At 42.5% G+C, this 18,163-nt stretch overlaps 1 protein-coding gene across 4 annotated transcripts in view; it reads left to right on the top strand.

The window, feature by feature from the left end:
- The window catches only part of ADAMTS10 (ADAM metallopeptidase with thrombospondin type 1 motif 10), a 70,566-nt gene extending 53,926 nt beyond the window's left edge, over positions 1–16,640 (top strand). For all 4 annotated transcript variants that reach the window (XM_087893934.1, XM_087893948.1, XM_087893941.1 and 1 more), the window contains 8 exons: positions 559–639; positions 4,031–4,194; positions 6,072–6,198; positions 7,732–7,861; positions 9,348–9,552; positions 10,506–10,682; positions 12,074–12,230; positions 14,780–16,640. In XM_087893934.1, the coding sequence (XP_087750060.1) occupies positions 559–639; positions 4,031–4,194; positions 6,072–6,198; positions 7,732–7,861; positions 9,348–9,552; positions 10,506–10,682; positions 12,074–12,230; positions 14,780–14,889 (1,151 nt within the window). In that variant the 3' untranslated portion in view covers positions 14,890–16,640. The remainder of the gene's footprint in view (positions 1–558; positions 640–4,030; positions 4,195–6,071; positions 6,199–7,731; positions 7,862–9,347; positions 9,553–10,505; positions 10,683–12,073; positions 12,231–14,779) is intronic.
- The last annotated feature ends 1,523 nt before the right edge of the window (positions 16,641–18,163 follow it).

Consider the following 18,163-nt stretch of genomic DNA (forward strand, 5'->3'; position numbering starts at 1 on the left):
AAAGCACCTTTAAAACAACCATGATCTGGATGATTGAGAATCTCTATAGACATCAATCTCTTTTTCTAGCCTAGCCTAGCATATTGTGTGAACATAGTCTATAACTCAGTCATTGTGTTGACAGTTTACGTGCATAAAATACCAGATCTAGGTTCCAATTTTTAAAAAAATCAAGTAATAGAGAATGGAACGTTTTTTGTAAATCATGGCCAGTTAGAATAAAAAATACCTATCCAACCTGGTGCCCTCCAGATGTGCTTAAAGTGCACTGCAAAGCCAAGATAAAGGTAATTTTGGAAGCTGCTGTTCCAATGTAATTGGAGGGCATCAGGTTGAAGAAAACTTCACAGTTACCCAAACAATGTTACTAAGATGCAGAGAACTAATTTCAGTTCCTCAGACCACAGTTGCTGTATATTCTGAGAGTCACAATCCCAGCGCAATTATCTGCAAGATTATGTAAAATTACCCTGTGTAAAATTTGCATATTTGATGCAACTCCAGTAAGTAAATACTTGGTTATAAATTCCCCACTCCGTTCTTAACATTGTTTTTCAGGCTATGAGGAGGTGATACTGATTCCCAAAGGATCTGTCCACATTGATATTCGGGAACTTAACCATTCTCTGAGTTATCTTGGTGAGAAGTTTGTATTATCTGGGAAATGTTTTAGGTCTTATGTTCTCGAAATGACTTTCTGTAGATGTTCCCCAGCAATTCTTTTCTGTCTCTACCAGCTTTCTTGTGCTTCAGAATGTCCTAAGGAGAAACTCTTGCTTATCTGGAGGTTATTTTGCCCATTAGCTTAATTTGTCAGCCTTTCACAGCAAGTAACAAATATTTAAAAAATAGAAAAACACAATCTGAAGGATCAAAGTAGGGCCTCTTTTTTTTCTTCTTTAAAAAGTTGACATTGTTTGCAATAGCGGCAAATATCTGTAGCTTGGGTGGAGGATGAGGGTGGAGGTTCGTTCTCCAACCTTGTCGGTTGGTTTCTGAACGTTTCATTACCAGACCAGGTAACATCTTCAGCGGAATTTAGGGAATGTCAGTGTTGGTATTCTTCTGCTTATACGGGCTTCATGTGGTCAGTAGGTCTTGTGATGGTGAGGTCACATCAGATGAGGGTCACATCAGGTCAGGGTCTTGTGATGGATCAAATGTGGGTCAGAAGGGAGGGAAGTGAGGGGAGCCGAATGTCAACTTGCAAAGCTTTCAAGTTCCCATGAGCAGGAGGGAGAGAGAACTGATAGAGCTGATTGATTTCCCTAACTGAAGTGCATTCCATACATTCTTCTCGACCGCAATCAGAAGGAGGGTGTTGGATTTCACAGCCAGCCAAAGTGGTTAACTGGAGAATGTGACTTATGACATGGCCAGAGAGGAGGGGAGAGACAGGGTCATAGGGGAACGTAAATCTACGTGGGATTAGTTCTAACTGCATCCGAATATTGCCGAAATGGTGCTCCTAATAAATGACTGTATTTCTTTTGAAGTTCGGCTCATGGCTCATGAATTAATTAGGGCATCTTTCGGAAACTTCACAAGGTGAGGTGTAAGGGACCCACACCTGACCCATGACAAGACTCTCACTTGACATATCCCACACCTGTCCCATCACAAGACCATGACCTGATTTGACCCTCACCTGACGTGACCTCACCATCATGAGACTTAAACACGAAGCTCTTATAAGCAGAAGAACACCGACACTGACATTCCCTAAATTCCACTGAAGATGTTACCTAGCTTGGTAATGAAACGTTCGGAAACCAACCAACAAGCTCGGAGAACAAAGTTCCACCCTCAGTTGGTATTGTATTGTAATTTTTAATATCTCATCCTAGCCCTAACCCTGGTTGTGGTTTACTGATGCGTGCCCATAAAGAACCTAAGAATCTTCTTAGGTTGGCACTATGGGGATGGGCAGAGCAGAAGAGACTATGAAGAGCCTTGGTAGTACAGTGGTCTAAGGCACCCTGTTATTAAGCTGGTTATTAAGACCAGCTGCCTGCAATTACTGCAGGTTCAAATCTCGCCAGGCTCAAGGTTGACTCAGCCTTCCATCCTTTCTAAGGTAGGTAAATTGAGGACCCAGTTGTGGGGGCAATAAGCTGACTTTGTATAAAATATACAAAAGGATGAAGGCTATTGCTGAGCACATTGTAAGCCGCCCTGAGTCTCCGGAGAAGGGCGGCATATAAATCAAATTAAAAAAAAAAAAAAAGTAATGCAGCTATCAGCCTCAGTGCATGCCACCAAGGCAGGGGTGGGATTCAAATAATTTAACAATCAGTTCTCTGCCCTAATGACCATTTTGCAGTGTGTGTGTGTGTGTGTGTGTTCCTCCACCCTATACAACATGCATTGCAAATCCAGGAGCTCGAAAAGAGTTCCCAGAGAAGATTCAAGGGGGTCCTAGAAGGTCTTGCACAGACACCATCCCAAGCGCCCAACTCACCCAACATGCCCAGGTCCTTCTTCTCGCTCGGCCTCATCTTGAGGAAGGGAGGAAGAAGCCCTGCAAGGCCACCCCCACTTAGCCCGGCTCCCCCAAGGAAGGTGCCCCCTGCTTCTGCTGGAGAGCCCTCGCTGCTACCTAAGGGGTGCAGCCTCTGCACTCTGCAAGCTTGCAAGGCCCGGCCAGGACAAGCAGTTCCTGAAGCCGCGCACAGGGTCAGCTGCGGGGCTGATACACTCCGGGAGAGAAGTAGCTCGGCCTTTGTGGAGGCGGTGGGACCCGCCATGCCACCGGTCTTGAATCCCACCACTGGGAATTTGGGGAGGGGTTTTTTTTCTGCCTGGAAGGAAGTTGATTTTCCAGAACACGTCTAATCGGTTCGCCGAACTCAGCAAAAAAAATTAGCTACCGGTTCTACTGAACTGGTGCGAACCGGCTGAATCCCACCATTGCACCTAGGGCAACCACTAGATGGTAGCAAAGAGATTCAGAAAACTGTAATTCTTTGCTGCCATTAGTGGTTATTGATATTCCTGCAGCCTAAACCACATAGTCCTATCACAGAATACAATACAACCTGCCAGTTCCTGAACCACGGCTGCTGCTGTTCCTCCCTGCAGTTTGCTTGTCTGCACAAGCCTTAGGCATCAGGAGAGATCTGCTTCCCCAAATGTAGGCTCTGAGCATTAGTGATCGGATTACTAATATTGCAAGGTGGGAGGGTGCGTGTTCCATATGGTTTCATTTGTCCGAGGCTTGGCTTTGTTGTCCTCAATTCGGGTCTGAGCCTGGTGCCGAAGCCGATGAAGACCACCAGACACGAGGTGCAGGTTTTGTTTCCTTTTATTGAAGCGCTCCAAGAAAAGGGGTCCTGGCTAGAAAATGCCAAGGAACCTTGAACAATAGAATTAAGAAAGGTTTATACATTTTCACTAAAGCGGAAGGTGTGATAAGGCGGGATATATAAAACAAATCATCTAATGAACATTTTAGTAATGATCTAACCATTGTCCTATTGACCTCTAACCATCCCTATTCCTAAGCCTTGCCTAATGAACGCTCCAGCATTCTATTTGCTCCAAGCCATCCCTATTCCTAACTTCTAGCTGAGCTATGCAGGATGTCTTTGATACTGTTATCAGTCCTGTAACCACCTAGAATCAATGCAAATGTGACACGTGCATATTCTCTGTGAATAAGCATTCTTTGTTCTTGCCGGACAGACTCTGCAATTACAGGCTTCCCAGTTTTCTTTCAAGTGCATGCCACGGCTTTGCTCAGAGGTGGGATTCACTTACCTTCGCTACCGGTTCGCAAATGTGAGCGCGCGCGACTTCCATGTATGCTCGGCCTTCCATGCCTGCTTTTTGCTTGCGTGTACGCCTTCTGCGCATGCTCGCAGCCTCCAAAACGTGGCAAAACAAGGCGGCATTACGTCTGGCCGGGTGGGCGGAGTCTACCACAGTCGCCACTACCGGATAGAACTGGCTGAATCCCACCACTGGCCTTGCTTCGTTTTAGCAGACAGCCCATCAGCTTCAAACACTTTCTTTTGGCTTCTTCTTCCAGCTCTGAAAGGAGAAAATGATGAATATTTTGTCAACGGGAAACTTTCGATCGACCCTCCCCGGCGCTTTGACATTGCTGGAACCACATTCCACTACGGGCGCTCTCAGGATGAAGCAGAGTCTCTTGAGGCCCTAGGCCCAAGTAACATCACCCTGATTGTTATGGTTAGTTATAATGTTGGGCCAAAACAAGTGATGGGAAAAGGAAATATTAATACGACAGAAAGCTTTACTCAAGTTGAGCAAGAGTTCCTCACTTGATGAATTTAAATTGTGAAAGAGATGAGGAACTGCTCATTAACATGGTCCTTTTTTCCACAGGCTAGAATTACCCAAGTGATTTAAATTTGTTTCAGAGCAGCTGATTAATTTTTATAAAGATCACTGAGGAGATAAGATAGATTGCCTTGCGATTAGTATGCAGTATATTTCCCATCTGTAGCTGTTAATCTATTCGTTCCTTTGTTAAATTCATAGAGCCACCTATCTTAATTCTGTGACTTTGGGCGGCTTACAAAGTTATAAATACAAAAAGAAAGCACCAAAATTATAACTCTGAAAGTCACTAAAACATAAAAAAAAAAAACCCAATAAAAACTTTTAAAACTGTAAAAAATACAATCTGTGAGGGAGGTTTTCCTAACAGTACAGCCACCCAGCATCACTGGATCCCCAGGCCAAATGCCAAAGCCAGATCTTCAGCCTCTTATCAGAAGGCCAATGTAATGATATGTGGGAATGACCTTCGGAGGAAAGGGGAAGAGTTACTGCTGCCCAAGGAATGGTCAGCTAAGAGAGGGCATTGCCTGCAATTGCATAATGGACAGAAAAAGAAGCTCAGAAGCCTCCCACCCCACTCCACCAAAAAAAATTTTCACAGGCTGTTAAAGGAGAGAGTGGGAGATTTGTACTACCAAACTTACAAGATTCCATTAATGCAATCTTACAGTCAAGTAGCATTAACTCATCTGGTCATGTTTTCTGCCTGGGAAGGCTGATATGAATGTTTACAAGTTTGAAAGTACAAATCTCCCACCATTTCCTTCACAGTCTGAGAACTGTAGGGGGGGGTCCCTTCTGAGCTTCTTCCTCTGCCCATTATGCAGCTGTGGGATATACCCTCTTTTATCTGATCATTCCTATTCATCAACTCTTCCCCCTGTTCCCAAGGCAGAGATGGGGATTCTGACCAGTTCTAGAGAACCGGTAGTGGAAATTTTGAGTAGTTTGGAGAACCGGTAAATACCACCTCTGACTGGCCCTGCCCCCATCTATTCTCTGCCTTCCGAATCCCAGCTGATTGGGAGGAAATGGGGATTTTGCAGTATCCTTCTCCTGCCATGTCTACCAAGCCACGCCCACCAAGCCATGCCACACCCACCAAGCCATGCCCACAGAACCGGTAGTAAAAAAATTTGAATCCCATGACTGCCCCAAGGTCATTTCCACATACCATTACAGCCAATAAGGTCAGGGCCAATCTGACCTCAGGGGTCTTATGTTTCAAAGAGCAGGTGAGGCAACACAAAAGACTCTTCCTGGGTCCCTTCAGGTGACATTCCTTCAAGGTTGGGACCTGCCACATGTGCTTTATGCCAGACCTGATGGGACAGGTGTGATTGGGGTGAGTCAGTCCCTCAAATATCCCAGCCCCATGCCATGTGGGGCTTTATAAATCATCACCAGCATCTTGAATTGAACTTGGCAGCAAACTAGTAGCCAGCACAGCTCACAGGCCAGAAATGTAATGTATGTTCATCTAGATGCACACACATAACTACCGTATTTAATAATATCAACTCCTTGTTGCCCTCATGCATTTGGCTATGTGTATGTTTTCACATCCAGAAGGTGATCTTTATTTGAATGGGATCACTAGAGCAATGTAATAGCATAGTTGTTGAGGCCTCAAATGTACACTGAATAGAAGAAACAATTTAAAATAAAACCTCTGACCTCTCATTTCCTCCTGCAGTAAATGGTCGTATATGATCCTTTTCTTTCCACAGTTTTGTGATACTGTTGCCTGTCTATTGTTATAGGTTCTTGTGCGAGAAGAACTGCAGAGGATCCGATACAAGTTCAATGCACCCATTGTTCGCAATTCCATGGCCCAGTATTTATGGCAGTATGTCTCATGGACCAAGTGTTCTGCCATTTGTGCTGGAGGTAAGAGTTTAATGATCCTGTTAAAGTAAGGGAGAAAGCTAACAATAAGTTGAATATTGACAGTTGGCTGTTACTAATAGCTAAACATTACAAAAGAGATTTTCTTAAAACTTTCTCCTTCTCATATTTTCACCTTAAGGATAGTTTTTTTTTTTTACAAAATAGTAGTTCCCACTTTTTGTATAATGAGGAAGTCTAATTATGGCAACTACTATCCTTTGTCTATTTTCTTGCTTGACATCAAACAAGCAGCCTACCTACCACAATTAAAGAAATAAGACTACATTAAATATCATACAACATTCATCACTATTCAGCTTCTTGATTACATGTACACTTTGTATATTTTGTACAATAACATCTGGATTTCCTGCCTCCTCTGCATAAATCTAGTGTCAAATGACATCTTCACAAAGTACTGTAATGCCCTCAATTTTGTGATGTGTGCAACTAGCCTCAGAATGAATTTCCGAGGTCAGTAAAACGAGGACCCAGATTGTTGGGGGGCAATGTGCTGACTCTAAACCACTTAGAGAGGGCTATAAAGCACTATGAAGTGGTATATAAGTTTAAATGCTAGTTTAAATTTATATATGTTCTTTCTCTGTGACATCCTACAAATATTCACGTACACTATATATTTCCACCAGTTATTACATAATATGATAAAACACTTCAGAAGCAAAATGCCAAAGGGCATGCAATCGATATTAACCATATGGTGTATTAAACATACATGGGCATATTTTTCAATAGTATGTGCCAAAACTCTGGTTCATCTAGCTTGGAAAATATCTTCATGTCTAGCTATTTCATTTTTCTTGGGATGTCATAATGCTGTCTTTGAATTTATTTAATTATTCCGTTCCATCTTCATGCACTAAGTAATTCCTATCTCCATTTTAGCCAGTTCTGCTTTCAGTTTTGTTCTCAATGCTTTGGGTTTGTTTATTATAGCGTGTATTACAAGTTCTGTGTCTATATTAAGAATATTCTGATGAGTCATTGGAAGACAGCCAATACTTAAAATCACAGAATCAAATATGTAAGGAACTATAAGGATCATCTAATCCAAATGTTGAGAAGGACAGGAAGACCAGTTAAACCATCAACCATTTCCAGTCTCTTTTTGTCAGCACTTTAAAATAATAACTCTACCTGTAACAATAGTTACAGGTATAATAACCGAAACATGATGGCTTCGCAAAAATATTTCCCCTCTCTTGTAAATCAAGGTGGGGCAGTCTTGAGTTTCTTCTAGAAATCTAGAAACTTGAATTAATATTACTTTCTCAGAAACTTTAGATCTACCCAAATAAATGTATTTGTGTCCCCTTTATAGCACAATACTCATTGTCTGCAGACCTTTAAAAATAATATTCTGGGATTGGACAAGTTGTTCTCTGGTCTTCAAATGCCTATTATTTGAGTAGGAGATGTCCTGGCTATTGAAAGAAAGGGGGAAAAAACCCTACCGTTTTCTAATGTTGGAGATTTTGCATCCTCACTCAGCCTCCCCCATCATCCCCACAGGCAGTCAAGTTCAACCCGTTGTATGCAGGAATCAAGCTGACAGCTCCACGGTGCTCAATCATTTCTGCAACCCTGAAACCAAGCTACCGGAGAGGCAGCGGCCATGTAACACTGAGCCATGCCCGCCAGCGTGAGTTTAATTCTTTCCAGTGTTTGGAGGGCTGCATTTAAAGAGGGGGTGGGCAGGAGCTCTTTTCAAAAGAGACTGAGGATTAAGGGTGGGTGCTATACAGGACAAAGCAGCAAGGGAAAGAGAATATATGTTGAATATGCATATACAAAAAAGGAAGGGTCAAACAACAACCTAGAGCACGGGTGTCAAACTCGATTACATTGAGGGCCTCATCAGGGTTGTGTTTGACCTCGGGGGCCAGGTGGGTGTGGCCACTCATGTCAGGGTCACCCCTCCCAGGCTCTGTTTTCGGCTGCGACAGCCTCCTGCAGCGCTCTGCCAGCAAAAATGGAGCAGTTGCAGCTTCCTGTGATCATATTTCGGGCACTTGGAATCTGGCATGTATTTATGACAGTTGCAGTGTCCCGGGGTCATGTGATCACCTTTTGCAACCTTCTGATGAGCACAGTCGATGGGGAAGCCAGATTCACTTAACAGCCGTGTTAATAACAACTTGCTGTGATTCACTTAACCCCCGTGGCAAGAAAGGTCATAAAATGGAGCAAAACTCACTTAGCAAATGTCTCGCTTAGCAACAGGAATTTTGGACTCAATTGTGGTCGACAGTAGAGGACTACCTGTACGAAGTGAATCTCGAGACAAGGATGTGTTGAGACCCTTAACAGTGAGCAGAATGCATTACCTCAGGTAGCCAGGGAAATTAAATGAAGATTAGTAGAGCTTTGTTTAAAGCTCAATTTAAGACTGTGGGAGATAGTTGATCAGGTCAATTAGCACCTTTTTGAAGTGCCCATCACACACTGTCTCCCATTACATTCAGTGGTGGGTTACCCCCGGTTTGGACCTATAGAACCGGTAGTAAAACCGGCGTGAGGCTCTGCCCACTGACCCTGACGTCATCAGGACGCAGCCCTGTTGCAAACCGGTAGTAAAGAACCCACCTCTGATTACATTATCAAAAGTGGAATGGCAACAGGGCCGATGAGTTTCAAATTTTGGTAGGATTAATGTTAGCCATGCCCTTATTTTTTATTTTTATTTTATTTTATTTTTAAATTTATATACCGCCCTTCTCCCTGAGGACTCAGGGCGGTGTACAGCCAGAATTAAAAAACATGAAATACAAATATTAAAAACAATTAAAATATATATAAATTTGGCCCGAAATTAAAAATACAAACAAATTAAAACATTTAAAATTTCTTCTTAAACCAGCCCGGCTTGCTGGAAAAAGTGGGTTTTAAGGGCACAGCGGAAGGCACTGAGGTCTTGGATTCTCCTTATCTCTGGGGGCAACTGATTCCAGAGGGTAGGTGCCCCCACAGAGAAGGCCCTCCCCCTGGGGGTCACCAGCCTACATTGATTGGCTGATGGCACCCTGAGGAGGCCCTCTCTGTGGGAGCGCACGGGACGATGGGAGGCCGTTGGTAGCAGCAGGCGGTCTCGAAGAAAGATTTTGCTTTCTGTTTCCCATCTCAACTAGTTGGGTGATCGGGAACTGGTCCGAATGCAGCCGCAGTTGCAATCAGGGAGTGCGGACCCGAAGCGTGATCTGTCAGCGCAAAATCTCCACCACAGATGAGAAAACTCTGGATGATTCCTCTTGCAACTTGCCACGGCCTCATGTGCTGGAACCCTGTAATAATCACACCTGTCCTCCAGAATGGGTAACCCTTGATTGGTCTGAGGTAATGAGCTTCTCTTCAGGCCTTCTCAGTCTGGCACCTTCCAATTTTAGTCTTTCTTTCTTTCTTTCTTTCTTTCTTTCTTTCTTTCTTTCTTTCTTTCTTTCTTTCTTTCTTTCTTTCTTTCTTTCTTTCGTCAGTGGTAAAGGTAAGTGAAACTCTCCCCTGCATACACCATGGTTACCATCCATAACTCCAGTAATAGCTAAAGTGCTTGGGATTGAAGCAGATGATGTACATAAGACTGTGATTCTCAACCTGTGATCCACAGATCCCTGGGAAGGTTGCGATGTCATCACAGGGGGGGTCCGTGAAGGCTTGAAGAAATGTTATGATTTAAATCTTGAGTTAAGTCTTGAGGGTCCAGGCCATGGTCCAGACCCAATATCCAAGATGAAGTCCATGGTGTCCATGGAGTCCATGGTGAAGAAAAGGTTGAGAACCACTGACGTAATTTATTGGACCAAGACTGTGTTGATCCATGTTCAAGTCCATCCTCAGCCGTAAAGTTCTTCAGATGACTTTGGGGCATCCATTCCCTCTCCCAGCCCAAATTCTCTCAGAGAGTTATCGTGAAGAAACATTTGGAGAGGGAGAACATTGTACGTTACTTAGATGTCTTGGAAGAAAGTCAACTTATAAATCGAATGAATAAACAATAAATAACTTCTGGAAAACCTCTGAGATCTCCTCAAGTGCCATGTGTACTAGACGTTAGGTTCATGATTACCACTGTTTGTGTTATAAACTAATTTTGCTGGCTCCAACGGGAAACAAAAAAAAAAACAAAAAACGTTGGATTCCACTTTCTGCCAAACTCACTGCAAAGTCACAACATCCACACCCAAGATGATTTAACCGATTTATTTTCCATCACCCCAGAGGCTGTAAAACAGCATGGGAATTGCAATAAATCACAACCAATCAGTGAATTCCAACTTTTTCCTTCCTTGTAGTGTACTCCAAGTTGTGGACCTGGTTTCCGTCATCGCGTTGTCCTTTGCAAAAGTGGCGACCATCGTGCCACGCTGTCTACCTCCCAGTGTCCCGAGAGCTCCAGACCCCCAAACACCATAAGGTGCAGTCTTCGGCGCTGCCCACCCCCACGGTGGGTCACTGGCGAATGGGGAGAGGTACACAAAGTTTATTTTTCTACTACAATTTTAGTGAGTGAAGAATTGGTCAAGAGACAACACACTGCATGTTGGGAGTCTGTTTTTTTTTTGTTTTTCAAAAGTAACTGAAGAATGGTTATGTTTTCAGGGAAACAAGCCAAAGCAAGTTCACTAAATCAGCCTTTTATGCATTCAGAGATTAATAATGTTTGAATCGGAAGGGCCAAGGAGAGGATGGTGATGAAAGTGTTAAAGACTCCGTGATCTAAATGTCATGATATGCACCAAGACAAATTCCTTGTGTGTGTCCAATCACACTTAGCCAGGGGTGGGTTCTAAATTTTTTTACTACCGGTTCTGTGGGCGTGGCTTATTTTGTGGGTGTGGCTTGGAGGTCATGTGACTAGGTGGGCGTGGCTAGCTGGTCAGTCGTTTCTGGAAGGTCCTCGCACTTACGACCAGTCCTCGCACTTACGACCCGACTCATTTGTTTGCTTTTAACACTGATCAGCTGTAGGACTGCCCTTTGAAGCCCCGCGGCAAGAGTTTAAACAGGTTTTTTCCCTCTAGTCATCAGCTGGGACTCAGGAGGCAGCAATAGATTGGGGGTGGGACCAAATAAAAGGTAAGAATAACGTGGGTGGGGGGGTGGGAGGGCGGGGTGGAGAACCGGTTCGGTGATGTCATATCGTCACCGCTACCGGCTCGGCTGAACCGGACCGAACCGGGAGGAACCCACCACTGGTTGGGAGTCTGTTTTTTTGTTTTTCAAAAATAACTGAAGAATGGTTATGTTTTCAGGGAAACAAGCCAAAGCAAGTTCACTAAATCAGCCTTTTATGCATTCAGAGATTAATAATGTTTGAATCGGAAGGGCCAAGGAGAGGATGGTGATGAAAGTGTTAAAGACTCCATGATCTAAATGTCATGATATGCACCAAGACAAATTCCTTGTGCGTGTCCAATCATACTTGGCCAATAAAAAATTCTATTCTATGCTATTCTAAAGCTGATCTGCCATACTAATTGGTTTTAATCTAAGACGAAATCCTTTGAGGTCCATTTTTTTTTTCAAAAGTAACTGAATTAGTCCAGAACTAATCCTTCCACCCCCACCCACCCCCACTATCCAGTCAGAACTGATGAAGCTTCTTGGATGATAAGCGAAAGGTCTTCTTCTTCCTCAAGGAAAAAAACATATTCCAGTTGCCTTTTGAAAAAAAGCATATTTGAGACAACCATGACCAGGATGACTGAGAATCTCCATAGACGCACATTTTAAAGTTGGGAAGGTTGAGAAACACTCAAGGCACAGCAAAAGGCTGAAGGGCTGTGCTTCAAACTCAGACTAATAGATCTGCTCTTTTGATTTAGCCAAATTTCTGCATCTACCTTACTCTTTTCTGCAGTGCTCTGGGCAGTGCAGTTTTGGCCAGCAGAGGCGTTCTGTCCAGTGCGTGACCTACACAGGACAACCATCTGGGGAATGTGTGGAAGCCCTGAAGCCCTCATCCATGCAACAGTGTGAAAGCAAGTGTGACTCTGGACTGATAGAAAACTCTGAAGGTAAACCCATTGCATGGAATGATTTGCAAGCTGAGCAAAGAGCCTCCCCTTTGAAATGGCCAAATGACTCAAATCTGTTGTTTGCATTCTGGATTGTAATGTGGTTCAGAAGCCTGAAACCATGGATTGCCAAATGTGAATTTGGCGTGGGGTACTTTTGGCCAAGGGAACATGTAGAAGGACAGTGATGGCTAACGTTTTTGCCATCGCGTGCCAAAAGTAGGGGGGGCCATGGGGGGGGCGAGCGCGCATGTGCCCACACCCATAATTCAATGTGCCCCGCCCCCGTGCATGCACTCGCGACCCCCCCTGTGCTTGCTTTTTTGCTTTTTTTTTTGCTTTTTTAATTTATATGCCGCCCTTCTCCGGAGACTCAGGGCGGCTTACAATGCGTTAAGCAATAGCCTTCATACTTTTGTATATTTATACAAAGTCAGCTTATTGCCCCCACAATCTGGGTCCTCATTTCATCTACCTTTGAAAGGATGGAAGGCTGAGTCAACCTTGAGCCTGGTGAGATTTGAACTTAGAGTAATTGCAAGCAGCAGATGTTAATAACAGTGCTTTGTCCACTGTACTAAGGCTCTTCATGCATGCAAAAAATATGGAACACTTCATGAATTTGTGTGACCCTGCTTTTGGCACTTGATGGTCCGGTGGGCCTGGTAGGCCCATTTTTTGCCCTCCCCAGGCTCCAGAGACTTTCTAGGAGCCTGGGGAGGGCGAAAATGGCCTTCCCCACTCCCCCAGCGGCCCTCTGGAGGCCAGAAATTGCCCGTTTCCCGACTTCAAGAAAGGCCCAAAAGTCAGCTGGCCAGTGCACAATGCGGGCTGGAGCTGAGCTAGGGCAATGCTCGCGTGCCCACAGATATGGTTCCGCGTGCCACCTGTGGCACGCGTGCGATAGGTTCGCCATCACGGTAGTAGGAGATCTGCCATGCAGTTCATAAAAGCCCAGCCATGCTGATTTTTTTCACCACAGAGCATTACAGGGGCATGAGGGGTTGCATATTAAAAGTAGACTTTAATTCCGGGGTGTCCAACCATGGCAACTTTAAGAAGTGTGGACTTCAACTCCCAGAATTCCCCTACCGGCATGCCTGGCTGGGGATTCTGGAAGTTCAAGTCCATAAGTCTTAAAGTTGCCCAGGTTAGACATCCCTACTTTAGTTGTTGAGTTTTTTTACTCCAGCATTTAAGGGCTGCAGGAATAACTGTGGGTGACATGATGATATCATCAGAAAAAGGAGACTTAGAATATTTGGCCTTTTTTTGTTCATTTTCTGAGGCGCAGAGTTTCAAGTAATACAAGTAGCATCTTATAAGTAGCATCAGAAGCATCTAGAAGCCTGTAATAAACGGCCATTGGAAGACCATAGGTGGTTGTTCCTTGATGTATGATTTAGCATTTGATCTGAACTTTGCCCTTATGGCTTGGTCACCAAGCTATGGTTAAACTAAACAAGTTTAGCATGTTATATGGATAAATGATTAGTTTTGTGGAGTTCTTGACACTATTGAAGCTTGGTTGTTTACTTGCAGATATTTCATTACCCAACTAGGTAACATCATCAATGTGATGGAATGTGGAATTTGCTATCTCTTTATATATTTTCCCTGAAGTTTTTTTGGGGTGTGGTTTCCTTTTTGGAAAGGTTCCTTGATTAGAGTATCCTCTTCTGCCTTATTGTTTGTCTGGTGTTAATCCCTGCTTATCTGAACGTTGACTGCTGGAAAAGATGTGTTCTGATCTTTTCATTTCCTTCCTAGACTTTTTAGTATCTCTTTTGAATGGTGTGTAAATGTGGTGTATCTCTATTAGATAAAAGACTAAACAATCAGACAAACAATCAGGCAGAAAACAATACTCTAAACAAGGAACCACCAAGGAGGAAACCACACCCCACCACAACTGGCAGAGGAAGCAACTACAGTGGTGGTAAAGAAGTTTGTGAAACTGTTTGAATTTTCAATATTTCTGCATAAATATTAACTAAAATGTGTTCCGTTTTCTACCCGAGTCCTAAAATTAGATAAAAGAACCCAATTAAATAAATAAGTTAGAAACATTATACTTGGTCATTTATTGAGGAAAATTATCCAACTATACATGTAAAGAGACAGCAATTCCCACTCTCACTCGCACTGATATTAACTTGTTGGGTAATAAAATGTCTGTAGCAATAGCAATAGCACTTATATACCGCTTCACAGTGCTTTACAGCCCTTTCTAAGCAGTTTAACAGAATCAACATAATGCCCCCAACAATTTGGGCCCTCATTTTACCCACTTCAGAAGGATGGAAGGCTGAATCAACCTTGAGCCTGGTGAGATTTGAACTGCCAAATTGCAGGCAGCTGGCAGGCAGAAGAAGTAGCCTGCAGTAATGCACTCTAACCACTGCGCCACCATGGCTGTAAGCAAACAACCACAGAAAGCAACAAGAACTCCACAGTTCAACCCCAAGCTACAGATATTCTATCAGAATGACTAATTCATTATTTTTTTTTCTCTCCCTCCCTCCCTCTTGCCTTCTCTTCTTCTCCAGAATGCAAAGATGTCAACAAGGTTGCCTATTGCCCTTTGGTGCTGAAAGCTAAGTTCTGTAGTCGTTCATACTTCCGGCAGATGTGTTGCAAAACCTGCCAGGGCCATTAAACGGATACATGTCCATTTGGAACTGCAGGAAAACTGGAAAGGCCCAGGAGGGGAGGAGACAGCTGCACCATTTTCCCATCTCCACCAAGATCATCAGTGAAAAAGCCAGCACCATAGGCTTTGGTGCTCCCAGAAACCAAAGAAAATCTCTATCTTCCCCATTGGCTAAGGACCGTTATTAAACCACTGCTGAAATGTGCCCTGAGGCAGACAGTGGGCATATCAGGCTAGGAAGTACTACACGGAGGCAAGAGGGAGGCCGAATGGATGGGAAAGCACATTTAAGCGCATTACTTGAAATGCTAAACATTTGTATTTATTTTATTACACAGCTAGATACCATGATTGCCGGCCAACTGCACTATCACAGCAATAACCCCCCACTGCCCAACAGGGAAGGAAATTCAAGGCACCAGCGCCCCACCGACATGTTTTAGACCTTGCCCCCAAAAGCAGTGCGTGAAATTTCCTCATATGTAGTGCCGCCTTACAGGCAGGCCTTTGGCAGGGTTACAGAATAGGGTGGATAAAAGAACCGAAGAGAGAAGTGGATGGAATCACAAGCCTACTATCAAACAGTAGAGCAAAGATGCATGGACTTCAACTCCCAGAATTCTCCAGCCAGCATGCAATCCCAGTATTTGGGCTGGCTGACATGGCTAGCTGAAGAATTCTGGGTGTTGAAGTCCACATACCTTAAAATTTCCCAAAAATCCTGTAGAACAGAAATCGTTGATTTATTTTTTTTCTTGTACACAACACAAGAGATTCCATAAAGCTCACTTGGTTTGTGAGTTTGTTCTTGTTTTAGCTTTCTAAAAGAAGGGAAAAGACAAATGAATGACCTCCAAGGTCCCTTACAACTCTATTATTATTCTGTATTCTGAATTTCCTTACAGGCATTGGATCATGCGTGAGGAATTTTAGTAGTTTTCTTTCAAATGTAAGAAGTTCAGTCGCAATCTTTTATTATCACAAAGTGAATGTTAGCAGCCAAAATACATATATGGGAAAAGGAAAATCCTGTTTGTTTATCTGGTTTTTAATTTGTTTGCTAATACCTTGAATCTGTGCCAAATTTAGAATTCTTTTTAAGGTGCATGTTTTAATGATATTTGTTGTGATTTTTCCATCCCCCTTATCACTCTCTTTAACCCCCAGCTTTTCAACTGAGAGTAGCAATAATTGGTGCTATGGTTTCAATGTAACATCACTTTAGCTTATTTTTATTCTGCCATAGAAAATTTATTATTGATTCAGATGTAATCCATGTTTTTTATTTTTGTTTTAATTGCAGGAATGACTTCTTTATGTGACATGGAGTGTGTATGTATGAAAGCCCTGTATGTTTTATTTTGTTTTATTAGTTGAAAAATGTTCAAGGCAAATACTGCTCAAATAGAATTCTGAGTCACATGCAATTTAATTTCCTTTTTTTAAAAAAAAAAATCCATGTATAAACCATAATTTCAAATGCTTTCATTCATCCACCTTTCCTCCCTATTATCTATCTTCCTACTACCGTATATATATGGACATAAAATAAAATGCTTTTCTTTAAAAAATGATATGTCATGTGACGCTATATTGATTGTATTTGTGTAGTGTTTTTCCAATTCATTGTAGCATTTCAAAATACTACACAAATAGAATCCTGACATACCGGTACATAGAGCAGCAATCTTCATTTTTTAAAACTGTATACATGCAAATAATTATGTATTGCTAGGATATAAAAGACAAAATCAAAATAGACTGTAATTTTCATTTTCTCTGAGGCTCATTTTTGTAATTCGGTCAATTTTATTTGACTCATTTTCTGTCTTTCATTTTTCCGGGTTTTTTTATTTGTAAACTTTATACTTCCAAACAATTTTGAGGTTTTTTTTTTTTTAAAAAATACACTAGCATTTGTTAAAATTTTTTGAACATCCACATTTGTTTGCAAATGTATAAAGTATATAGTTTTGCAAGCCATTTCCCCATATTGCATTTTTCTATATTACTTTCCAGAGAGGCGTTTTGAATGAAATATTTTCCAGTATTTTCTATGATCCACAAGCTTCATGGCTCAGAAAAATACAATTTTCACAACTGGGATTTATTTCTTGAATTTCTTTTCCATCTCTAATCATGACTGGGGCTACGTGTGTGCAAATGTGTTTGTGTGTGTACACACAATGTTTGATCAATGCATACATCTGTTGGCTTTGTATTGAATGGTCTTAGGGGCAAAACTCTTTGGATAATAATGAGTATTTATTAGATTACATATTTTAAAGATGGTAAGCCAGACCTATAGTATTGATTCTGCTGAGGGGAATTCTATCCTGCTTGCTTCATGTACAGGTAGGTCCTCCACCCTTATGACCATTGCAGTGTCACCACAGTCACAGGATCAAACTTTGGTCTCTTGGCAACTGGCATGTATTTATGATGGTTGCGGTGCCCCACTCCCAGGGTCATTTGATCACTGTTTGCAAACTTTCCCAGCCAGCTTCCAATAAGCAATGGGGAAAACCAGATTCATTTAACGAAAAATGTTGTAAAATTGGACACAACTCGCTTAGCAACTGCATCACTTATCAGTTGTCCTAACTGTGGTCATAAATCAAGGACTACCCGTATTCTAGGAGGAAAAAAACAAAAACAGAAAGCTGCTTTATCCACTTCTCTACTGTTTTAGCAATGCTTCCAGGTGAGCTAAAATTAAAGAGAAGGATTCAGATCAAAACACAACAAAGGTGGTTTGCTTGTCCCTACCTATATCATCCATGGAAAGGGCTCCATGGAGGTCTTTATTATTATCCTTTTTATAATCTAATGAGGACAACCCTTAATGCAGAAGTGTCGAACTCGTGGCCCGCGGGCCAGGTGTATCATACGCTGGCTACACCCATGCCCTGTTTAGCAAAGGAGGAAAAAGTTGCGATATATCACGTATCGACGCGAGTTTGACACCCCTGCCTTAATGGGTCTCTTGGGTCTGTGTTGAAATCAAACTCCCCTAACCCTAAGAATTAGCATAACGGATGGCCCTGATTTGGTCCCTCCCAGATACGTTGAGAAAGTGGTTTATTGTGCAAGGATTATGTGGAATTTCACTCATTTTGTGCTATTTATTTTTGTCTCCCCTTGACATTTCACCTGAGTTAAAACAAAACAAAAAATCTGGATACAGTTCAAATGTTAGATCGATGATAACCAGCATTTGACTAGAAATAGGAAAATGACATATTTAGAATAAGAACAGAACAGAATAGAATAACAGAGT

The sequence above is a fragment of the Pantherophis guttatus genome, chromosome 1 (genome assembly GCF_059756535.1).
Source record: "Pantherophis guttatus breed Tessera chromosome 1, ASM5975653v1, whole genome shotgun sequence".
Classification (NCBI taxonomy): domain Eukaryota; kingdom Metazoa; phylum Chordata; class Lepidosauria; order Squamata; family Colubridae; genus Pantherophis; species Pantherophis guttatus.